General features: G+C 47.1%; 1 protein-coding gene across 1 annotated transcript in view; it reads left to right on the top strand.

Annotated features, from left to right (window-relative positions):
* Positions 1-20,510, top strand: part of LOC143937903 (uncharacterized) — a 28,481-nt gene extending 7,971 nt beyond the window's left edge. The window contains exons 4-6 of the mRNA XM_077460846.1: positions 17,905-17,936; positions 19,981-20,054; positions 20,142-20,510. Coding sequence (XP_077316972.1) covers positions 17,905-17,936; positions 19,981-20,054; positions 20,142-20,240 — 205 coding nt within the window. The 3' untranslated portion in view covers positions 20,241-20,510. The remainder of the gene's footprint in view (positions 1-17,904; positions 17,937-19,980; positions 20,055-20,141) is intronic.
* Positions 20,511-26,200: the final 5,690 nt, after the last annotated feature.

The following is a 26,200-nucleotide window of genomic DNA, read 5'->3' as shown; positions in this document are numbered from 1 at the left end:
ATTCGTGTCGCACCCGCCGCAAATTCGCACGGGACCCTTTTTTTGGCCCGCAGCAGAATCGGATCGCATGGGTGTTCACACCATGCGATCCGAGTTTGCAGATCGCACTGCGATATGCGAACTGATCTGGGGGTGTCATTAACATTTCACTGACACTCCCAGCAGTTCGCATAGGGCAGTGTGAACTGCCGCCGGGAGGCATGCGATGCGGGAACCCGCCACGGATTCGTGGCGTTCCCGCATCGCTCCAGTGTGAACCCAGCCTAATAAGCGATCATTTTTCTGATCGCTGTATTAGTGTCACAGGTGACGCTAGTTAGGCAGGTAGGTATTTAGGTTCGCCGCAGCTTTTTATAGCGCCAGGGACCCCCATATACTACCGCATAAAGCCCCCTGATTTCCCCCTAGTTAACCCTTTCACCAGTGATCACCATATAACTGTTACAGGTGACGCTGGTTGGTTAGTTATTTTTTTATAGTTTCAGGGCACCCGCCATTTATTACCTAATAAAGGTTTAACCCCCTGATCACCCGGCGGGTGTCATTTGTGACTGTAATAGCTGTTAGGGCAGTTAGGGTTAGCCCCCTTTAGTTCTAAGGTACCCCCCTAACCCCCCCAATAAAGGTTTAACCCCGTGATCACCCCCCCGTCGCCAGTGTCACTAAGGCTGGGTTCACATTGCAGCGCTTTATGAGAACGGATGTGATTCGCACCGCACTGCAGTGCAAATCACATCCGATCTCTGTGCGATTCGAGTTCAGCCATACAGATAGTATGGCTGAATTCGTGTCGCACCCGCCGCACCCGCCGCAAACTCGCACGGGACCCTTTTTTTGGTCCGCAGCAGAATCGGATCGCATGGGTGTTCACACCATGCGATCCGAGTTTGCAGATCGCACTGCGATATGCGAACTGATCTGGGGGTGTCATTAACATTTCACTGACACTCCCAGCAGTTCGCATAGGGCAGTGTGAACTGCCGCCGGGAGGCATGTGATGCGGGAACCCGCCGCGCATTCGTGGCGTTCCCACATCGCTCCAGTGTGAACCCAGCCTAATAAGCGATCGTTTTTCTGATCGCTGTATTAGTGTCACAGGTGACGCTAGTTAGGCAGGTAGGTATTTAGGTTCGCCGCAGCTTTTTATAGTGCCAGGGACCCCCATATAGTGATGGCCGAACGGTTCGCCCGGCGGTCGTTTCGCGGCGAATTTCCGACTTTCGCCGTCCGCGGGTTCGAACGCCTTTTTCCGTCGTTCGCCCCGGCGGACTTACGTGTTTAATGTATACAAGAACTTTAACCTTTCGTGACACGTTTATCATGTGTTACAGGACAACCAATTGAGACATGACAGCTCATGGACACTTGGACATTCCCCCTAACCTATAAATACACCCGATCCGGTGGCCATTTTACATTCTTTCTTCTGTCACTGTAGGGAAAGGATCCTGTGTGGAGTAGGGACAGAGAAAACGCTAGCTATTTGGTACACAAAAGTTCTTTTCAGGACTGGTATAGGTGTTAGGTCAGCAGCCTGAGTTTCTTTTGTCAGTTTAGATAAAGGGACAGAGCGCTGTATGCTGCTATTTTAGGGACAGCTCAGCCAGATTAGTCTTTCTTCATCATCATCATCATCATCATCATTAGCTGTTACTATCAGGTCCACAAAAGAGCTGTTCCAGCTAATCGTTCCAGCCTACTCTTTTTTGCCAATTTGTATAGGGACAGGCAGGAAGCAGTGTGTCAGGCAGTGAGGATAATTTTAAAGACTTGCTGTTACTATTAGTTCCACAAAGGTTCTTTTCAGGACTGGTATCAGTGGTACGGTAATAGGCTTGTACACGTATAATATTCTTTCTTCCAAATATAGAAAGAATATTATACTTGACTGCTGCCCTTCTGCTGCAGTCTGCTAATCATTCACAACTCACTTGTTCCACAAAGCTCTTTATCAGGACTGGTAACTTGGTCTGTCTAGGGTGCTACGGTACATAGGCTTGGGTGCGGTACAGTCTGCTGTTCTGTAAGGACCGCTATCGGTCCACAATACATAGGGTTGCCGTGCACTACTGCTGACCGCTGCCCTATACTGCAGCAGTCCTTCATTGGTATAGGGACTGACGTACAGTCTGCTAATCACTAACACACAACCTGCTTGGTCCACAAAAGTTCTTATAAGGACTGGTAACTTGGTATAGGGTGCTACGGTACATAGGCCTGAGTGCGTTACAGTCTGCTGTTCTGTAAGGACCGCTATCGGTCCACAATACATAGGGTTGCCGTGCACTACTGCTGACCGCTGCCCTATACTGCAGCAGTCCTTCAGCGGTATAGGGACTGACGCACAGTCTGCTAAACACTAACACACAACCTGCTTGGTCCACAAAAGTTTTTATAAGGACTGGTAACTTGGTATAGGGTGCTACGGTACATAGGCCTGAGTGCAGTACAGTCTGCTGTTCTGTAAGGACCGCTATCGGTCCACAATACATAGGGTTGCCGTGCACTACTGCTGACCGCTGCCCTATACTGCAGCAGTCCTTCATTGGTATAGGGACTGACGTACAGTCTGCTAATCACTAACACACAACCTGCTTGGTCCACAAAAGTTCTTATAAGGACTGGTAACTTGGTATAGGGTGCTACGGTACATAGGCCTGAGTGCGTTACAGTCTGCTGTTCTGTAAGGACCGCTATCGGTCCACAATACATAGGGTTGCCGTGCACTACTGCTGACCGCTGCCCTATACTGCAGCAGTCCTTCATTGGTATAGGGACTGACGTACAGTCTGCTAATCACTAACACACAACCTGCTTGTTCCACAAAAGTTCTTATAAGGACTGGTAACTTGGTATAGGGTGCTACGGTACATAGGCTTGAGTGCGGTACAGTCTGCTGTTCTGTAAGGACCGCTATCGGTCCACAATAGATAGGGTTGACGTGCACCACTGCTGACCGCTGCCCTATACTGCAGCAGTCCTTCAGCGGTATAGGGACTGACGTACAGTCTGCTAAACACTAATACACAACCTGCTTGGTCCACAAAAGTTCTTATAAGGACTGGTAACTTGGTATAGGGTGCTACGGTACATAGGCTTGAGTGCGGTACAGTCTGCTGTTCTGTAAGGACCGCTATCGGTCCACAATAGATAGGGTTGACGTGCACCACTGCTGACCGCTGCCCTATACTGCAGCAGTCCTTCAGCGGTATAGGGACTGACGCACAGTCTGCTAAACACTAACACACAACCTGCTTGGTCCACAAAAGTTTTTATAAGGACTGGTAACTTGGTATAGGGTGCTACGGTACATAGGCCTGAGTGCGTTACAGTCTGCTGTTCTGTAAGGACCGCTATCGGTCCACAATACATAGGGTTGCCGTGCACTACTGCTGACCGCTGCCCTATACTGCAGCAGTCCTTCATTGGTATAGGGACTGACGTACAGTCTGCTAATCACTAACACACAACCTGCTTGGTCCACAAAAGTTCTTATAAGGACTGGTAACTTGGTATAGGGTGCTACGGTACATAGGCCTGAGTGCGTTACAGTCTGCTGTTCTGTAAGGACCGCTATCGGTCCACAATACATAGGGTTGCCGTGCACTACTGCTGACCGCTGCCCTATACTGCAGCAGTCCTTCTGCGGTATAGGGACTGACGCACAGTCTGCTAAACACTAACACACAACCTGCTTGGTCCACAAAAGTTCTTATAAGGACTGGTAACTTGGTATAGGGTGCTACGGTACATAGGCCTGAGTGCAGTACAGTCTGCTGTTCTGTAAGGACCGCTATCGGTCCACAATACATAGGGTTGCCGTGCACTACTGCTGACCGCTGCCCTATACTGCAGCAGTCCTTCATTGGTATAGGGACTGACGTACAGTCTGCTAATCACTAACACACAACCTGCTTGTTCCACAAAAGTTCTTATAAGGACTGGTAACTTGGTATAGGGTGCTACGGTACATAGGCTTGAGTGCGGTACAGTCTGCTGTTCTGTAAGGACCGCTATCGGTCCACAATAGATAGGGTTGACGTGCACCACTGCTGACCGCTGCCCTATACTGCAGCAGTCCTTCAGCGGTATAGGGACTGACGTACAGTCTGCTAAACACTAATACACAACCTGCTTGGTCCACAAAAGTTCTTATAAGGACTGGTAACTTGGTATAGGGTGCTACGGTACATAGGCTTGAGTGCGGTACAGTCTGCTGTTCTGTAAGGACCGCTATCGGTCCACAATAGATAGGGTTGACGTGCACCACTGCTGACCGCTGCCCTATACTGCAGCAGTCCTTCAGCGGTATAGGGACTGACGCACAGTCTGCTAAACACTAACACACAACCTGCTTGGTCCACAAAAGTTTTTATAAGGACTGGTAACTTGGTATAGGGTGCTACGGTACATAGGCCTGAGTGCGTTACAGTCTGCTGTTCTGTAAGGACCGCTATCGGTCCACAATACATAGGGTTGCCGTGCACTACTGCTGACCGCTGCCCTATACTGCAGCAGTCCTTCATTGGTATAGGGACTGACGTACAGTCTGCTAATCACTAACACACAACCTGCTTGGTCCACAAAAGTTCTTATAAGGACTGGTAACTTGGTATAGGGTGCTACGGTACATAGGCCTGAGTGCGTTACAGTCTGCTGTTCTGTAAGGACCGCTATCGGTCCACAATACATAGGGTTGCCGTGCACTACTGCTGACCGCTGCCCTATACTGCAGCAGTCCTTCAGCGGTATAGGGACTGACGCACAGTCTGCTAAACACTAACACACAACCTGCTTGGTCCACAAAAGTTCTTATAAGGACTGGTAACTTGGTATAGGGTGCTACGGTACATAGGCCTGAGTGCAGTACAGTCTGCTGTTCTGTAAGGACCGCTATCGGTCCACAATACATAGGGTTGCCGTGCACTACTGCTGACCGCTGCCCTATACTGCAGCAGTCCTTCATTGGTATAGGGACTGACGTACAGTCTGCTAATCACTAACACACAACCTGCTTGTTCCACAAAAGTTCTTATAAGGACTGGTAACTTGGTATAGGGTGCTACGGTACATAGGCTTGAGTGCGGTACAGTCTGCTGTTCTGTAAGGACCGCTATCGGTCCACAATAGATAGGGTTGACGTGCACCACTGCTGACCGCTGCCCTATACTGCAGCAGTCCTTCAGCGGTATAGGGACTGACGTACAGTCTGCTAAACACTAATACACAACCTGCTTGGTCCACAAAAGTTCTTATAAGGACTGGTAACTTGGTATAGGGTGCTACGGTACATAGGCTTGAGTGCGGTACAGTCTGCTGTTCTGTAAGGACCGCTATCGGTCCACAATAGATAGGGTTGACGTGCACCACTGCTGACCGCTGCCCTATACTGCAGCAGTCCTTCAGCGGTATAGGGACTGACGTACAGTCTGCTAAACACTAATACACAACCTGCTTGGTCCACAAAAGTTCTTATAAGGACTGGTAACTTGGTATAGGGTGCTACGGTACATAGGCTTGAGTGCGGTACAGTCTGCTGTTCTGTAAGGACCGCTATAGGTCCACAATAGATAGGGTTGACGTGCACCACTGCTGACCGCTCACCTATACTGCAGCAGTCCTTCAGCGGTATAGGGACTAAGAGTTTTGTCACAGGGTCATTTAAAAAATGACATGCAGAGGAAGAGGCAGGCCCTTCCGCAGGGGTGGTAGGGGTAGGGCAGGAGCAACAGGCTTGAGCCAAAGTGGGAAGTTGCAGAAGGTGCGTTCAATTACTTTAAAGGATGCACCAGACTTGGTTGAGTGGCTCGCTCAGCCTTACTCTTCTGCACCCTCCTCATCCTCTCGATCTGCACCCTCTTCTTCACTCTCTGCTATGTGCACCCCCAAAGACACTACCACCAACAACACGACCACCACCACCACCACCACATACCTTCCGCTTGAGTCACTGGAATTATTTTCCGATCCATATCAAGAGGACATTTCTGATGCGCAGCCACTCTTGGTATTGGATCAGGAAGAGGAGGTAGCAACAAGCGCTACTCAGCAGTCTGACGCCAGTACCCAGATCAGCCCAAGGAGGAGGTTGGTCCCCGGTGTTGCTGCCTACTCTACTTATAGCGGTGGGGAAGGTGACGTTGATGATGACGTGTCTAGTGATGTCACGTGGGTGCCCACAAGAGAGGAAGAGGAGGGGAGTTCAGAGGGAGATATGGACCAGCAGATAGGGAGGAGAAGCAGCAATGACTTACATTGCACAGCAGGGACAAAGCAGACTGCAAATGTATCAGGAGCGAGTCATCGACCATGTACGGTCACATCTGGCGCTCCCAGGACACCGGCACATGGCTCCGCAGTGTGGGCTTTTTTTAACGTGTCCGCTGCTGACAATAGCGTTGCCATCTGCAATCTTTGCAGTCAACGCGTTAGTCGCGGTAAGCCCAATACTCACCTAGGGACGACCGCCTTAAGAAGGCACATGAGCAGCCATCACCGAGCCCAGTGGGAGCAACGGAACACACAAAGCCACACTGCAGGCTCTCACCGTCCAGCCTCGTCTTCTACTTCTCCTTCTCCTCTCTCCTCACAATTGTCCTCCACTCCACCTTCCATCACGCCAAGCTCACATTTTTCTGCAAAAAGGCAGGCTTCCGTGGGCCTAATGTTTGAGCGTAAAAAAATGATGACGCCGGATAACCCTCTTGCCCAACGGTTGGCGGCTGGCTTGTCAGAACTCATAGCCCGCCAACTACTGCCATATAAACTGGTGGACTCGGAGGCCTTTCGCAAATTTGTGGCCATTGGAACACCACAATGGAAGGTCCCAGGAAGGAAGTATTTCTCAGAGAAGGGCATCCCAGAGCTATATGGCCATGTTCAGCGGCAAGTGAATGTATCTCTGGCACACAGTGTCGGTGCCAAGATACATCTGACCACAGACACGTGGTCTAGCAAACACGGGCAGGGAAGGTATATCAGTTTTACTGCCCACTGGGTGAACCTTCTGACGGCCGTCAAGCATGTAACCCGTGGCACCCGTGTAGATTTGGTTTTACCGCCACGGATTGCATGCAGGCCTGACTCTTCTTCTCCTCCTCCTACTCCATCCTCCTCCCTCTCCTCCTCAGCTGCCTCCTCCTTTTCCGCTGCTAGCGTCTCTTCCACTGCACCGCCCAAGCTCCCCAGAACCTATTCCACATGCCAGGTGAGACGTTGCCATGCCGTGCTGCGTCTGTTGTGCCTGGAAGCAAAGAGCCACACTGGCCCGGCACTCCTTTCAGCTTTGCGTTCACAGGCAGATGAGTGGCTAACACCGCTCAATTTGACAGTTGGTAAAGTGGTGTGTGACAACGGTGCCAATCTGCTTAGCGCATTGAAACAGGGCAAAATCACGCACGTGCCGTGCATGGCACACGTCTTAAACTTGGTCGTGCAGCGATTCCTTGTCAAATACCCTGGGGTCCAGGACATCTTGCGGCAGGCAAGGAAAATCTCGGCCCATTTCAGAAGATCTTACACGGCCATGGCTCGCCTTGCTGACATTCAGCGGCGACACCATCTGCCGGTCAGACGTCTTATTTGCGATTGCCCGACGCGATGGAACTCAACCTTCTATATGCTTGATAGGCTGCTCCAGCAGAAACGTGCAGTTAACGTCTACCTGTATGAACTCTGCGAAAGAAACGGTTCTGGGGAGCTGGGTTTTTTTTCACCGCGCCAGTGGCTGCTCATGCGCGACACATGCAGACTTCTGCGGCCATTTGAGGAGATCACCAAACTGGTCAGTCGCAGCCATGGCGCCATCAGTGACATGGTACCTTATGCCTTCTTTCTGGAGCGTGCATTGCGTCGTGTCATTGATCAGGCTGTGGAGGAGCAGGAGCGGGAAGATGAGGAAGTCGCAATGCTGGATGAATTCCCAGGGGGGGCTACTCTATCTGAGACAAGTCAACAACAGGAGTCTGATGAGGAGTCAGAGGAGGATGGTGCCGGGGCGGATGAGCAGGAGCAAGAAGAGCATGCTTTAAACCTTTCTGGGATCCCTGTTGTGCGAGGATGGGGAGAGGAGAATGAAGAGGACGACATTATCCTGGATGATGAGCAGGAGCCAGGCCACCACACCGCTTCCACTTTAGTGCAAATGGGGGCCTTCATGCTCCAGTGTTTTAATAGGGACCCCCGTATAAAAAGCATGAGGGTCAAGGACCAGTACTGGGTGGCAACGTACTTAGACCCCCGGTACAAACACAAAATGGCGGAAATGTTACCGCCGTCGCAGAGGGCTGTCAGAATGCAGCACTTCCAGGCCTTGCTTCGAGAAATGCTGCATTCTGCTTTTGCGTGCGCTGGCAGAGGAGCAATTCCCACTCCCAGAGAAGGATTTGCGGGTACCAATCCAACAGCGCCTGCAAGAAGAGGCCGGTTTGAAGATGTGTTGGTGACTTCGGATATGAGGTCATTCTTTCAGCCGACCCATCGACAGGTGTCATCCGGATCCAGCATCAGGGAACGCCTAGACCGTCAGGTGTCCGACTACATTGGGTTAACGGCCGATGTGGACGCTCTGAGGAGTGATGAACCCCTAGACTACTGGGTGGGCAGGCTTGACCTCTGGCCAGAGCTTGCCCAATTTGCAATCGAACTGTTGGCTTGCCCCTCATCCAGTGTCCTGTCCGAAAGGACGTTCAGCGCAGCAGGGGGGATTGTGACCGATAAGCGTACTCGCCTAGCTCACCACAGTGTTAACTACCTCACATTTCTAAAAATGAATGAGGCATGGATCTCGGAGGAATTCAACACATGTGATCAGTAGACCATGTATATGTCTATAAACAATTTTTGGAATCAAGCACACAGACCTTCTTAATTCATTTGGCTCACTTCCCTGACCCAAAAAAGCACACCGTACTATATGCCCCTACCCTCCTCTTTGAAGAGGTTGAGCGGTGTCATATTTCTACTGGGGCTGCTTATTATGAGGGGTTCCCACCATCCCTGTGCTGTGCTGACTTCCTCCTGGGTGTTCTTATTATGAGGGGCTCCCACCATCCCTGTGCTGTGCTGACTTCCTCCTGGGGGTTCTTATTATGAGGGGATCACACCATCCCTGTGCTGTGCTGACTTCCTCCTGGGGCTGCTTACGGTGCTGCTGTCAGCGCTGTATGTCACGGAGCTGCTGTCAGCGCTGTATGTCACGGAGCTGCTGTCAGCGCTGTATGTCACGGAGCTGCTGTCAGCGCTGTATGTCACGGAGCTGCTGTCAGCGCTGTATGTCACGGAGCTGCTGTCAGCGCTGTATGTCACGGAGCTGCTGTCAGCGCTGTATGTCACGGAGCTGCTGTCAGCGCTGTATGTCACGGAGCTGCTGTCAGCGCTGTATGTCACGGAGCTGCTGTCAGCGCTGTATGTCACGGAGCTGCTGTCAGCGCTGTATGTCACGGTGCTGCTGTCAGCGCTGTATGTCACGGAGCTGCTGTCAGCGCTGTATGTCACGGAGCTGCTGTCAGTGCTGTATGTCACGGAGCTGCTGTCAGCGCTGTATGTCACGGAGCTGCTGTCAGCGCTGTATGTCACGGAGCTGCTGTCAGCGCTGTATGTCACGGTGCTGCTGTCAGCGCTGTATGTCACGGAGCTGCTGTCAGCGCTGTATGTCACGGAGCTGCTGTCAGCGCTGTATGTCACGGAGCTGCTGTCAGCGCTGTATGTCACGGAGCTGCTGTCAGCGCTGTATGTCACGGAGCTGCTGTCAGCGCTGTATGTCACGGAGCTGCTGTCAGCGCTGTATGTCACGGTGCTGCTGTCAGCGCTGTATGTCACGGAGCTGCTGTCAGCGCTGTATGTCACGGAGCTGCTGTCAGCGCTGTATGTCACGGAGCTGCTGTCAGCGCTGTATGTCACGGAGCTGCTGTCAGCGCTGTATGTCACGGTGCTGCTGTCAGCGCTGTATGTCACGGAGCTGCTGTCAGCGCTGTATGTCACGGAGCTGCTGTCAGTGCTGTATGTCACGGAGCTGCTGTCAGCGCTGTATGTCACGGAGCTGCTGTCAGCGCTGTATGTCACGGAGCTGCTGTCAGCGCTGTATGTCACGGTGCTGCTGTCAGCGCTGTATGTCACGGAGCTGCTGTCAGCGCTGTATGTCACGGAGCTGCTGTCAGCGCTGTATGTCACGGAGCTGCTGTCAGCGCTGTATGTCACGGAGCTGCTGTCAGCGCTGTATGTCACGGAGCTGCTGTCAGCGCTGTATGTCACGGTGCTGATGTCAGTGCTCTGTATTACGGTGCTGCTGTCAGTGCTCTGTATCTCCTGCACCCTCTTGTTTGCCTACCCTGGTCCCTGACCTTCCCTCTCCTCCATTGCCTTCATTAGCTCCATAGTCCTGAATTGTCAGAACAATTTCCCAAATAAAAAAAAAATGCTTGTAGTTATCGATCCCAAATTCACCTCATACATGTATTATGCTATTGTCCAGGTGGTGGGACTACGTGCTACCCCCTAATAATTACCCCGTGGCCGCAAATTCGACCTAAAGGTTTGCGAAATTCGCCTCCCATTGAAGTCAATGGAGCCCGCGGCGAACGGTCGTTTTCGCGAACGTTTGTGTCCGTTCGCGTTTCGCGTTCGCGAAACGTCCCGTCGGAAGTTCGTCCATCACTACCCCCATATACTACCGCATAAAGCCCCCTGATTGCCCCCTAGTTAACCCTTTCACCAGTGATCACCATATAACTGTTACAGGTGACGCTGGTTGGTTAGTTATTTTTTTTATAGTTTCAGGGCACCCGCCATTTATTACCTAGTCTCACTAGTGTACCCCTAAATTTAGGGGTGTCTACTTTCCAAAATGGGGTCATTTGGGGGGGGTTTGTGCCATCTTGGCATTTTATGGCTTTCAAAACTGTAACGCCCTTAGAAATCCTGAAGGCAGTGCTTGGTTTTCGGGGCCCCGTACGCGGCTAGGCTCCCAAAAAGTCCCACATATGTGGTATCCCCGTACTCAGGAGAAGCAGCAGAATTTATTTTGGGGTGTCATTTCACATATGCCCATGGCATGCGTGAGCAATATATCATTTAGTGACAACTTTGTGAAAAAAAAAAAAAAAAAAGTTTGTAATTTTCCCGCAACTTGTGGCAAAATATAAAATATTCCATGGACTCAACATGCCTCTCAGCAAATAGCTTGGGGTGTCTACTTTCTAAAATGGGGTCATTTGTGGGGGTTTTGTGCCATCTTGGCATTTTATGGCCTTCAAAACTGTAATAGGTAGTGAGGAGTGAAGTCAAATATTTATGCCCTTAGAAAACCTGAAGGCGGTTCTTGGTTTTCGGGGCCCCGTACGCGGCTAGGCTCCCAAAAAGTCCCACATATGTGGTATCCCCGTACTCAGGAGAAGCAGCAGAATTTATTTTGGGGTGTCATTTCACATATGCCCATAGCATATGTGAGCAATATATCATTTAGTGACAACGTTGTGAAAAAAAAAATAAAAAAAAATTAAAGTTTGTAATTTTCCCGCAACTTGTGGCAAAATATAAAATATTCCATGGACTCAAAATGCCTCTCAGCAAATAGCTTGGGGTGTCTACTTTCTAAAATGGGGTCATTTGTGGGGGTTTTGTGCCATCTTGGCATTTTATGGCCTTCAAAACTGTAATAGGTAGTGAGAAGTGAAATCAAAAATTTACGCCCTTAGAAAGCCTGAAGGCGGTGCTTGGTTTTCGGGGCCCCGTACGCGGCTAGGCTCCCAAAAAGTCCCACATATGTGGTATACCCGTACTCAGGAGAAGCAGCAGAATTTATTTTGGGGTGTCATTTCACATATGCCCATAGCATGTGTGAGCAATATATCATTTAGTGACAACTTTGTGTAAAAAAAAAAATAATAATTATTTTTTGTCATTATTCAATCGCTTGAGGCAAAAAAATAAAATATTCAATGGGCTCAACATGCCACTTATCAATTTCCTTAGGGTGTCTACTTTCCAAAATGGGGTCATTTGGGGGGGTTTTGTACTGCCCTGCCATTTTAGCACCTCAAGAAATGAGATAGGCAGTCGTAAACTAAAAGCTGCGTAAATTCCAGAAAACGTATCTTAGTTTGTAGATGTGACAACTTTTGCGCAAACCAATAAATATACAATTATTGACTTTTTTTTTACCAAAGACATGTGGCTAAATACATTTTGGCCTAAATGTATGACTAAAATTGAGTTTATTGGATTTTTCTAATAACAAAAAGTAGAAAATATCATTTTTTTTCAAAATTTGCGGTCTTTTTACGTTTATATCGCAAAAAATAAAAATCGCAGAGGCAATCAAATACCATCAAAAGAAAGCTCTATTTGTGGGAAGAAAAGGACGCAAATTTTGTTTGGGTACAACATTGCATGACCGCGCAATTACCAGTTAAAGCAGCGCAGTGCCAAATTGTAAAAAGACCTCTGGTCATTTACCAGCAAAATGGTCCGGTCTGAAAGTGGTTAAACATTTTGTTTTATTTATTGGTGGTACACTGTTACACTGACAGATGTTTTTGTTTACTTGTACACTATGACAGATGTTGATCGTCCACCGGTGAACACTGACAGATGTTGATGTCACAATGGAACACTATTGCAGATGTTTTGTGCACTGGTACAGATGTTACAGGACCCTGACAGATGTTTTGTGCATTGGTACAGATGTGATTGGACACTGACAGATGTTTTTGTGCACTGGTACAGATGTGATGGGGTACTGTGAGAGATGTTTTGTGCACTGGTAAAGATGTGATGGGACAGTGGCAGATGTTTTGTTCACTGGTACAGATGTTTTATGGGGGCAGTGTGACAGATGTTTTGTGCACTGGTGCAGAGCTGAAACAGAGGTTGCAGATTTCCCCACTCCCCCGCCCCAGCACTGAGCTCTCACTGAGTTGTCTCAAAGTGTCTCTGTTTACACTTTGAAGGCTGTGATCGAACACAGCCTTCACTAGATCAGGAGAATCACAGCATGCCCATATCCTGATCCCGTCTTGGCTGTGTTCTGTGATCGCAGCCATCACAGGATTGCGCCGCTGCGTGGCTTTGTGGCCGTGAGTGGGCACACGTTCTGGAGGGACGTATGGGTACGTCCACTCAGAATGACGAAGATCCCACCTGGCCGTTTATGTACATTGGCTGGGTGGTAAGTAGTTAAAGTCAGGTGTGACCCTGTGGGGTTCCCATTAAGATTATAATCTAAACACGGACCTCAAGTTATTTACCAAAATTATTGCAACCAGACTGCAGCAGCACCTGCCCTACTTGATTCCTTTGGCCTAAGTGGGCTTTGTTCCATCCAGAGAAGATGCCACCAAAGTCCTCAACCTCTTACATATCCCCAATACCACTAACACCCCATGTGTCTTCCTGGGGACAGATGTGGAAAAGGCATTTGATCTGGTACACTGGTCTTTTAATGTTCTCGTTCCTACGGCATGGGGGATTGGGACGCAATATGCTCAACTGGATAACTTCCATTTACTCTAACCCGACAGCCAGGGTCAGGGCTAATGGGGTTCAAACTGATTCCTTTGTGATCACTAATGGGACAAGACAGGGTTGTCCTCTGTCGCTTCTCCTTTTTGCCCTGATCCTGGAACCTTTTCTCAGTCACGTCTGAATCCTTATGTCACTGGAATCGGTGTGGGCGACTTCTAACAAAAAGTATGTGCGTATGCAGACGATATGATGTTCTCACTTACGAACCCACCAATTTCTCTCCCCAATCTGCTGCATGAATTACAAACTTATGGAGCATTGTCCAATCTAAAAATTATAACGCACTGTTCATTGAATTCATTTGAGCTAACAAACGACTATGTTTAGACAGGAAAATACTTTCCCTGCCCATGCAACAGGAAGGCCTGGCAATGCTGGACATTCACACATATCACGCAACACACCTAGGTAGACTTGTGGATTGGTTCCGCCATCGTGACACCAAGCTATGGCCCCGACTGGAACAAGCCCAGAGTGGCATACCCCTCAGATGGGCACCCTGGTGTGACGCATCACTTTCTTCCAACCTCAAGAGACACCCCCTTATTGGCCCACCAAGCGCATATGCGCCCAACTATTCACCAAAGCCTCCCTTACATCCCAAACTCAACTTTATTCCACATATTGGGGAACCCAATGTTCACGTCGGGGCTCCATGTCATCTTCCAGAATTTGATCAGTTCAGACAACTTTCAAACCTCCTATTTCAGGACCGCAGGAAGATGAATGTCCATACTAGAGCTTACGGACCCCATCGGTCCTCTCCAGCTGGATTCTTGGAGAACATTTCCGTTACGCCATTTCTTACAATCTATATTGCCTCCCGGCAACCCTGACCAACCTCTCACAACCCTTGAGGAGTACTGCTCTGACATTGGTGTCCTGCCTCACGTGCTGTCCCTCACATACAACCTGCTGATTACACCCCCAGTGGACTATAAACCCCCAGGCTTGCTCGCCAATTTAGCCCACACCAATGCCACCATATTCTTCGGTTCACGCACAAATCCTCCATTTGTGCCAGAATACAGGAGACTAACTTTAAACTAATGTCACGGTGGTATCGTACCCCATCACAATTACACAAATTCTTTCCCTCAATGTCAGATCTATGCTGGCGATGCCAGGAGGAGTGAGGAACACTCCTACATATTTTCTGGTCCTGCCCTAAAATCAAAGACTTTTGGAAAACGATCCGTCAAATCATACAGACGTTTATGGAATGCCCTATTCCAGACGACCCAGTCTTTTTTCTCATTCACAACTCTGCCACTCCAGAGAAAATTTATAAGACAGTTGTGGTATGCCACCTCCTTGACGCTGCCAAAGCATGCACCCCCTTTCATTGGAACTCCCCAAATTTACAGACCATCGGCCTCTGTTGAGGACATAAACAAAATGGAAGACCTCATCCTCACAGCCAGACACCGACAGGGCCAATATTCCAAGACCTGGACCATGTTCGTATTCTCTGAAGAGAGACAGGCTCTCCTGAGAAACGATACTGCTGAACAAAAATGTTCTCTTTTGACTCTCTCTCCCCTCTCTGTACTGATCAGTAGGAGAAGTCGGAAGAAGACCCCCGGAGTCGGAAAAAGACCCCCGGAGCTGCCTAATAAACTACTTTAAAAACCTGTGTAGTGTGTTTTTTTTTTTTACTACCACTTTTCCCCCCGGGTGAATGGGTAGGGGTACGATGTACCCCATACTCATTCACATAGGGTGGGGGGCTGGGATCTGGGGGCCCCCTTATTAAAGGGGGCTTCCGGATTCCGATAGGCCCCCCGCCCGCAGACCCCGACAACCAACAGCCAGGGTTGTCGAGAAGAGGCCCTTGTCCTCATCAACATGGGAACAAGGTGCTTTGGGGTGGGGGGGCCACAGGGTGACCCTTCCCCAAAGCCCCCACCTCCCATGTTGAGGGCATGCGGCCTGATACGGTTCAGGAGGGGGGCACTTGCTTTTCCCCACCCCCTTTCCTGACCGGCCAGGCTGTGTGCTCGGCTAAGGGTCTGATATGGACTTTGGGGGGGACCCCAACCGTTTTTTCGGCGATGAAAGAGGCGACATTGACTTCCTTCTCTAGTCCCATTGTACCTGAAGTCACGTTCAAAATGAACAGACTTTAGTCCAGGTGTGGGCAAGTCCATTCATTTGGAAAGTCTGTCGGACCTCCGCCAAAAGTCTGGCGGGAAGTCCGTCAGACCTAGTCCGCCGGAAAGTACATTTGGGTGTGGTCGTGTGTATGCAAGTCCGCTCGTTCGGAAAGTCCGGTGGACCTCCACTGCAAAGTCCGGCGGATTGTCCGCCGGAAAGTCGGATCGTGTGTATGTGGCATAACAGGTTTTCTTCTAAATATGCTCTGTATTTGGCTCCATCCATCTTCCCATCAACTCTGACCAGCTTCCATGTCCCTGTTGAAGAAAAGCACCCCCACAACCTGATGCTGCCACCATCATGTTTCATGGTGGGGATGGTGGGTTCAGGGTGATGTGCAGAGTTAATTTTCTGCCACACAGAGTTTTTCTTTTAGGCCAAAAAGTTACATTTTGGTCTCATCTGACCAGAGCACCTTCTTGTTGCCATGTTTGCCATGTACCCCACATGGCTTCTCGCAAACTGCAAATGGGACTCATGGATTTCTTTCAACAATGGCTTTGTTCTTGCCACTCTTCCATAAAGGCCAGATTTGAAGAGTGCACAACTAACAGTTGCCTGTGGACAGATTCTCCCACCTCAGTTACTTGGCTGCTCCTCTGAATAATGCTCTCCTTGCACGGACTGTCAGTTTAGGTTGACAGCCATGTCTTAGGAAGTCTGCAGTTGCACCATACTCTCCATTTTTGGGTTGATGGATTGAACAGTGCTTTGTGAGATGTTCAAAGCTTGGGATATTTTTATTTTTTTTTTAATAACCTAACCCTGCTTTAAACTTCTCCATAACTTTATCCCTGGCATGTCTGGTGCGTTTCTTGGCCTTCATGATGCGGTTTGTTCACTAAGGTTCTCTAACAAACCTCTGAGGGCTTCATAGAACAGATGTATTTATACTGAGACTAAATTACCTACAGGTGGACTCTATTTACTAATTAGGTGACTTCTGAAGGCAACTAGATTTTAGGTAGGGGTATCAGAGTAAAGAGGGCTAAATACAAATGCAGGCCTCGCTTTTCAGATATTTATTTGTAAACAAGTTTGAAAACCATTTATCATTTTCCTTCCACTTCACAATTATGTGCCACATTGTGCTGGTCTTTCACATAAAATCCCAATAAAATACATTTACATTTTTTGGTTGTAACATTACAAAATGTGGAAAATTTCAATGGGATATGAATACTTTTTTTAAGGCACTGTATGTTCATTCCCCCATGTTTATTTATTTGATTTTGTGATTTCAACTGGTCTGCATAACAATAAGCCTTTGCAATAATATCCTGTATTTAAATCATGTTGATGTAAGAGAATATGTTTGTAAATAGTCTTGAAAACTCTAGCTGGCAATTAATACCTTATGAATTATGATATAAAACATAGGAAATGCATTTCAAGAGATTGGGGCTCCCCTTCTTCCGACAAAGAGATATACTACCAAAGCCTTGCAGAAGGAGGAGACTCAATGTGCTACAATGTCTTTGTAGGCAGGTGCAGTCTATTTTCTCCACAGCGGGTGGTGCTTGGCTGTAGTGATACTGTTGCTGGGCCACTGGGGAAACTATCCTATTGGATGCTGCCGCCCCATGTGACGCTAGCAGTGATCTCGGGTCAGGCTATTTAAGGCCCTGGCTCCCAGGTTTTAGCGTGTTTTGGTTAACGGACAGAACCGCGCTTGGAAAAGGTTCTTGGCGAGGAGGGTAATCATAGGGTCTCACCTCTTCTGACGGATTCCCAATTGGGACCAGATGGCCAGGCCACAATTGGTCTCTTCTCAACAGTTTCTGTCATTCTGACTGCAATCTACTGTCATGCTACTGAATTGTGAGTGTGGCCAGTTGGGTAGCTGGCTTACTGGGCTTGTTGTGAACTGTTGTTGCATCCCTTCAATACAAGTTCTATTGCACCTGCCTGTGTGAATTATTGTCTCGGCACCACTCTATGATCCACCTACATGGTGGCTTTGCTTTATGTCATTCATCCATAAAATGGCCATGGATTTCCAACCAGCTGAAGCTTCTTCAACTCTCTATTCATGCACAGCCATCTTCACTTCCATAATATTCTCATGCTTGAAGAGACCCATTCTGAGGATCCTCCATGAGAGTTATCCACCACCAATAAGCCCTAGCGCTACCAAACACATTGACTGCAAAGCCTGCATTTGAATCAGATACATAATTGTTGTTAAAGGTATAACACAAATTTTCTTTTTCTTCTTCTGTTTAGGAAAACATCCAACTTACATCACCATCATAGAGGTAAGAATTTTGGATGATGCATGGCCTAAAATTTCCTAAAAATGAAAAGCGGAACATCTGTTAAGAGTATTTTTTTAAAGCTTTTTGAATATTCAATAACAGTGTTCTCTTGTATGTAGTTGGCTTTAAGCCAAGTATCTAATTTTTAGTGAAATAGTCTTTTACAGCCGTTCTTTCCTTTAGTGTAATCAGGGCAGCCTTCAGAAATGTTGGGGTCCCTTACACAACTTTAGGCCTCCGCCCCCAAGCCTGACCACAATCATTCCACAGGGTCCGCCCACTGGCTGTCCCACTGAATCCACTAAGCCCTTGTACACATGGTCGGAGAATCCGTCGAAATGTGTCCTATCGGACCGTGTTGTCGGATAATCCGACTGTGTGTGGTATGCATCGGACTGATTCCGTCTGAATATCCGGCGGACCCAATTTTCCAACTTGTTGGAAATATTTCCCGACCAACTGGTTCGATCGGACATACTCCGATCATGTGTAGAGAATTTTTATCGGACCAAGTGCCACGCATGCTCAGATCAAATTCCTACATCAAAGCTATTGGCTACTAGCCTGAACGTAGTCCCATCGTAACAAAATTACGTCATCACGTTCTGAATGATCGGATTTTTCGACAACTTAGTCCGACCGTGTGTATGCAACAGTTTCAGACAAGATCCGACGGACAAAATCCAACAGACAAAATCCGACGGATTTGGTTGTCGAAATCTCCCACCGTGTGTACAGGGGCTAAGAATGGAGAGGAATACAATTTCCAGTGCAAATATTAACAATATCATGGAGCAAATGAAAGCAGTGTTAAACCCAAAACCAAAAATGGAATATATTACAGCTTACCAAAACTTAGATGTGGTGGCTGCATTCATTTTCTTTTTTTTAGGTTTTTATTTTCTGTTTTCCCCTGGTGATCTGTTCAGTAACACACCTCTTATATTAGAGTACCCCCATTCTGGATAAAGGAGCAACAGACACCAGTTGTAGATATACGCTTTAGGTACAAAAGTTTTTTTTTTTTTCCTTTTGGGATAAATGTTTTCCATAAATAAATGGAAACCAATCATTGTAAGCACTTCTGTCAGTGTTAATCTAGGAATTGGTAAGCTACAATATAATAAAGGTTTGCTTTTAGGGTTTTAGGCTGGGTTCACACCAATCTGGTGAGAATTGCAGCTCCAGTTTCTCTACGAAGAGAAAAATCAGTTGTTCAATGGTTCCTCTCATTTGTAGCTGTGGATCAGTTGACCAGGGAGAGGGGGAGGTGGAGTTAGGAGGGGAGTGAATTTGAACAGAACACATCTGTGAATCAGATGCGTGCCCATAGAAGATTATGTGCCTGCAATTTGCACCGCAATGCACAGAAAACACACACTACTTTTGGGCAATGTGGAGTGCAAATGTAACTCGCATATGTGAACCAGACTCAGTGAAACAAATAGATTTTAAAAAATGTTCTGCGAATTGGTGTAGGCATGTTTGGCGTCTAACAGATTTCTTTCTTCTTATACATTAGCCACTTTTTAGGAAGATAACAGCATCAGCATACGAGTTATGGAATATGAATTAAAGAGGACAGATTGAGACATATGAAAGTTCAGCTCTTGGTCAATATACCAGACTTATAGATATTAATTCATTGAGGCTGTATTTGACTTCACCATTTAAAACAGGGTCTCATCAGGATTCTTTTGAAGACCTACGCTGGTGAAGATTTATGACGCCTTCTAACTTGTCTGCTTCCTATCAAATATAACCTAAACAGGAATGTGGTTTGTCAAAGATGTCTACTTCCCTGGCTGCCGAACATAGACAGAAGATTTAAATCCAACGGTTTTTGTAACTGACTTGCAAATTTTGGGGAAACAAGGGTGACATGGTGCTCAGTACTACTGCGCTAATAAAACAAGTTTGCAAAGTTGTAATAACCTAAATGGCAAAGACCATTATATCAATAAAAAATGTATTATTGACTGGAATCCCACTTGATTTTGCACCATTTATTGTGGGTTAATGGAGTACAATATTTATATTGCAGAAAGACAAAGATCAGACAACTTTCCCCTTACTGAGAATTTAAACCGAGGCACAACTGATCTAAACATAGACACGGTAGGTTTAAGAAAGATCTGTGGCTTCCTCTGCTGGCAGCAATAGGCATTACATATTAATATTGTTTGTTTGTTTTTTCCCACCCAGAGTGCAGAAGTGTCTTACGTGGAGCTGGAAATCAATCAGAAGCTACCCTCCCAAAAATTCCTGAATCCTCGTTCTACAGTCTATGCAACTATAATGTGATTTTATTTAAAGAACCTAAAAGGGCTCATGCATACAGAGCTTAAGAAAATGCCACTGTTACAGGCGTTAAATGCACCTTTATGTAAGCTTATGAGTCTATTAAAGGCATATTAGAGGAGGAAGGTTTACAGCAAGAAAAAAAAACCCATAGCAAAATGCACGTTCAGGAGAGGAGCTGAAGAGCAGATAAAAGTGTAATGTGCCTAAACTTACATAACTGCTAGACATGTCTATCATTTGAGTATTAAAAGTATAACGAAGGGCAAAACATTTTTTTCTTTTTCGTTTTCTATATAGCGGAGAGGGATTAGAATACTTGTCAGATTTGTATTGCTGTCTGTGTCCCCAGTGGGGCAATTCATTTTCTCAATCTGTCCTGTTTACCATGAAGATTGAAAGTAAAAGAAAATCAAAAATTGTAGGGTGTCCCCAGAAAAGTAATTGAAGGGAAATCTTCCAAGGGGGACACTAGGTCTTGTGATCTAGGGGTCCCCAATGCATTCTCCTAATTTGCAGGGATTTCCTTTCACATCCTGCTTGGCCCTGGGACAGGAAGTGAAAGGAAATCTCCAAACTTGAACAAAGGTGGCACAAAAAAGTTGCAGATAGTTCTACTTTAATGTATTCCAGAGGCTATAATTAATATTCTGGCCAATAAAATGCATTAATGCTCAAATGCTAGATGCACATGCATTAAGCATGCAGCTTTTACCTCAGGCATTCAGATGGGCTTAACCACTTGCTTACTGGGCACTTAAACCCCCCTCATGCCCAGACCAATTTTCAGCTTTCAGTGCTCTCACACTTTGAATGACAATTACTCAGTCATGCAACACTGTAACCAAATAATTTTTTTGTCCTTTTCTTCATACCAATAGAGCTTTCTTTTGGTGGTATTTGATCACCTCTTGGTTTTTTATTTTCTGCGCTATAAATGAAAAAAGACCGAAAATTTTGAAAAAAAATGAATTTTTCTTCGTTTCTGTGATAAAATTTTGCAAATTAGCAATTTTTCTTCATAAATTTTGCCCACAATTTATACTACTACACATGTTTGGTAAAAATAACCAAAATTATTGCATATTATATGATCTGTGTGAAATTTATAGAGTCTACAAGCTATGGTGCAAATCATAAAGATTTGCAAAAAAAGATCACATCTGATTTACTAAGGCCTATCTCCATTCTTGAGACCCTAACAAGCCAGAAAAGTACAAATGCCCCCCAAATGACCCCTTTTTGGAAAGTAGACATTCCAATGTATTTAGTAAGAGGCATGGTGAGTTATTTTAAGTTGTCGTTTTTTCCCACAATTCTTTGCAAAATTAAGATTTTTTTTTTCCACAAAATTTTCATTGTAATAGCTTATTTCCCCCACACGGAATGTGCATACCACAAATAACACCCCAAAATACATACTCCTACTCCTCCTGAGTATAACGATACCACATGTGTGAGACTTTTACACAGCCTGACCACATACAGAGGCCTAATTTTGAAGTAGCACCTTCAGGCATTCTAGGAGCATAAATTACACATTTCATTTCTCAACCACCTATTACAGTTTTGAAGGCCCTGGAACACCAGGGCAATGGAAACGTCCAGAAAATGACCCCATTTTGGAAAGCTAACACTCCAACGTATAGTCTATGAGGCATAATGAGTCTTTTCAATGGTTCATTTTTTTCCAGAAGTTTTTGGAAAATGCGGAAAAAAATGAAAACGCATTTTTTGTTTTACACAAAGTTGTCAGTTTATAAGATATTTCCAACACATAGCATTTACATAGCAAAAATGGTAGCCCAAAATACATTCTCCTACTCCTCCTGAGTATAACGATACCACATGTGTGAGACGTTTACACAGCCTGGCCACATACAGAGGCGCAACATGCAAGGAACACCGTCGGCGTTCCAGGGACACATAGCCTGCACATACCAAGAATTACACCCCCAAATACATTATGCTGAGCAAAGGGTAAAGAAAAGATTACCTGTGGTTTTAGAAGCACAGTTGTCCACAGGAGAATATCACTGGTCCAGGCAGCAGGCAGGGACTTGGTCAGCAACAGCGAACACAATTTTTCAGGCAGCAGGCAGGGATACTGTCCATATACAGTCCAGGGTCAGTGCAGAGATATTGTCAGCAGTGCCAAAAATATTGGTCCTGGGAGTAGGCAAGTCCATGTGGTGTGGTCAGTGCGGCATGACGGCAGTAAGTCCTACAGGCAGCAGACAGAAGTACAGCCTCGTTCAGGACAGAATGGGGATAGGGGTAGAGGCTTCTCCCTCCCAAATCTCTTTGAAGCCTCCGAGTCTCCAGACCCTAATCTAGGAATAAGAAAACAAAGAAAATTGTTTTCTTCATCCAGAAAAACTATACTGGAGCCCCTCACATTTGTGAGACCCTGTGTTGAATCCCACTAGTCCAGTTGCAGAATACAAGATCAGTCCAAGAGGCAGGCAAATTTAGTGGTCAAACAGTCCAGGGTCAGTTCCAGATCAGGCAGAGGTATGTACAGAATCGGTAGGCATAAGAGTGGTCAAATAACAAGCCAGGGTCAGTTACAGAGCAGGCAGTGGCATAAGGGGTGTGAAGGTGTATGAAGGCAGGAACTGAGGATTATGTTGACCATACTTCACAAAAAATGTATTGAAGTATGGTAACGCCGAAAACAGTCACCTATGCAGAGGCCTGGTTGGGAAGGACATTGTGCACAATAATAAGATGTGTCTCTTCTGACTCCTGCTCTGGTACACACCTTACATCTTTTTTGACGTCTTTGGCCTGTTGGTTTGGGAGTGATTTTATCGAGAAAGTGGCGCTTGGAGAGTCGACTAACAACATCTGATCGGATATTTTCTGGTGGGCCGTTTGGGAAAATAAGGGCAGTGAAAACTTCCTCCTGGTAGCCAAAGAAACGTTTGGGGTTTTGGGTGGAGTTGCGGTAAATGACATAGGAATTGTAAATGGCCAATTGAAAAAAATAAATTGCTACTTTTTTGTACCAATGGTATGTCCGTCTTGTGGCAAGATATGGTTCCATCATTTGGTCGTTGAAGTCGACTCCCCCCATGAACAAATTGTATTCATAAATGCATTTTGGGTTTTTTACGGGGCCATTCCTTCTGGGGATTTCCACGAACGTATCATTGTGGATAGAAGACAACATATATACATCCCTTCTGTCCCTCCACTTCACTGCCAGAACCTCCTTGTTTCTCAGACTTGCGGTTTCTCCTTTTCGCAGCTTCTTATTCACAAGACTTTGAGGAAAGCCCTTCCGATTCCTTTTTACGGTGCCACATGCTGGCGTCTTCTTCCGGTGAAGGCTGTGGAACAGGGGCAGAGATGTGAAGAAGTTGTCTACATACAGGTGGTAACCTTTATCCAATAGGGGGTATATGAGGTCCCAAACAACTTTCCCGCTGGATCCCAAGTAGTCCAGACAATTAGGGGGCTGCAGCTGGGTGTCCTTCCCTTCGTACACTATGAATGAATATGTGTATCCTGTGGCTCGGTCGCATTATTTGTAGATCTTCACTCCAGAGCAGGCCCTTTTGCTGGGCATAAATTGCTTCATTTTAAGCCTACCACTAAATTTAATAAGGGACTCATCCACACATATGTGTTGGTCCGGGGTAAACAATTTGGGGAATGTTTGTGAAAAATAATGAAGTATTGGTCGAATTTTGTAAAGCCTGTCATAATTTGGGTCATTTTGTGGAAGGCACTGGGTATTGTCGCTGAAATGTAAGAACCTCATGATCATCAGATACCTGGTTCTGGGCATTACCGCGGAGAAGAGCGGTGTGGTGGAGGGGGTGGGTTGACCAATAGGTACGCAATTGATTTTTTTTGTTGAGTCCCATGTTAAATGTGAGGCCTAAAAAAACCTTGAACTCCTCCACCGTTAGGTCTCTCCATTCGTAGGGACAGGCATAATAAGATGTCGGATTTTTCTAAATAAATTGTTGTGCATACAGGTTGCACTGGGCCACAATTGACGACAACATATCCCCGTAAAAATTAAATTAAAAAAATCTATTGGGGTAAAATTCTCTGTGTCCACCTGGACTCCTGGCTGGGCAGTGAAAGGGGGAACATTGGCCTCTCCTGAATTAGGAGGAAGCCACAAGGGGTTCTGAAGGGCATAGGGAAGGCCGGCATGGCTCCTAACCCTTTGGGGCTGAGATGACACCCCACTGGTACTTGGCCTTTCTTGCCGGGGCACTGCGGTGCTGGTGGACGGCACTGCAGTGCTGGTGGACGGCACTGCCTCACTAGAACGCCTTCGTTTGATGGGCCGGATATCTTCCTCCTCGGATTCAGTCAGTGTTTCACTGCTGAGGACTGGCTCATAATTTTTTTATCGGCTTCTGAATCTGAAAGAGAATCTGAAGAGGAGAGCTCCCCGTTGCTCTCGTCGGCCGTGGAAAGAATTTTGTATGCCTCCTCGGCAGAAAAGAATCGTTTAGACATGGTTGCTGGTGTTAAGCCTGCACTCATGGGCACTGATGAGGTGGCACTGATGTGCACTGATTGATGGCACAGATGTGCACTGATGAGGTGGCACAGATGTGTACTGTTGAAGCAGCACAGAGGTGGCACAGATGGGCACTGATGAGGTGGCACAGATGGGCACTGATGAGTCAGCACAGATGTGCACTGATGAGTCGGCACAGATGTGCACTGATGAGTCGGCACAGATGTGCACTGATTGTAGAGATGTGCACTGTTTAGGTGGCACAGATGGGCGCTTTTGAGGCGGCACAAATGGGCACTGATGGGTCGGCACAGATGTGCACTGATTTATTGCACAGATGTGCACTGATGATGCGACAGATGGGCACTGCTTACATAGTTACATAGTTAGTCAGGTTGAAAAAAGACACAAGTCCATCCAGTTCACCTTAAAAACAAATAAATAAAATAAAAAATAACTGCTGAGGCGGCACAGATGGGTACTGCTGAGTCGGCACAGATGGGCACTGCTGAGTCAGCACAGACGGGCACTGCGGAGGTGACACAGATGGGCACTGATGGGTCGGCACAGATGTGCACTGATTTATTGCACAGATGTGCAGATTTATTGCACAGATGTGCACTGCTGAGGCAGCACAGATGGGCACTGCTGAGGCAGCACAGATGGGCACTGCTGAGGCGGCACAGATGGGCACTGAGGCGGCACAGATGGGCACTGCTGAGGCGGCACAGATGGGCACTGCTGAGGTGGCACAGATGGTACAGATGGGCACCGATTGGTACATATGGGCACCGATTGGCATTGGCGGGCACTGGCGGTGCACAGATGGGCACTGGCGGTGCACAGATGGGCACTGACGTTGCACAGATGGTGCACAGATGGCACAGGTGGGCACTGGCGGGGTACAGATGGGCACTGGCGGGGTACAGATGGGCACTGGCGGGCACAGATGGCACTAATAACACTTGTTATTTCAACTCACAGAATCTCTCTCCTCACACGCTGTCTCTGTGTGAGGAGACAGATTCAGCAATGGGAGATGATCTCATTTGTTTACATTTGAGATCATCACCCATTGGAGGCGGCGATCGCGCCGCTGTGATTGGCCGTTTACAGCGATCTGTGATTGGCTGTGTCCAGGGGACACGGCGAACACAGATTTTTCCCGATGCGCGCTCCCGGGAGCCATTAAAGGGGACGACGTCAATAGACGTAGTCCCAGCAATCGAGATCCGCGCTGTAGCCGTCATTTGACTATAGCGCGGATCTCAAGTGGTTAAACAGACTCCCTGTGTGCATGAGGCCTAAAGAAGCAGGGCTTATAAAGAAAAGGTGTGATTTTGGTGGACAAAATGCTTCACTACTTATTGAATCATTGACCTAGAACATCCATGTTTGACATGCCCATGTTTATTACAGGTGAGTGATTCATGAACGTAACAAAAGGAAGGATCCCAAGATACAGCTCCACATA

The sequence above is a fragment of the Lithobates pipiens genome, unplaced genomic scaffold (genome assembly GCF_037356315.1).
Source record: "Lithobates pipiens isolate NorthernLeopardFrog02 unplaced genomic scaffold, aLitPip1_a1.2 Scaffold_1, whole genome shotgun sequence".
NCBI classification, from domain to species: domain Eukaryota; kingdom Metazoa; phylum Chordata; class Amphibia; order Anura; family Ranidae; genus Lithobates; species Lithobates pipiens.
The sequence above is the reverse complement of the archived record's forward strand: the minus strand, read 5'-3'. Positions and strand labels throughout refer to the sequence as shown.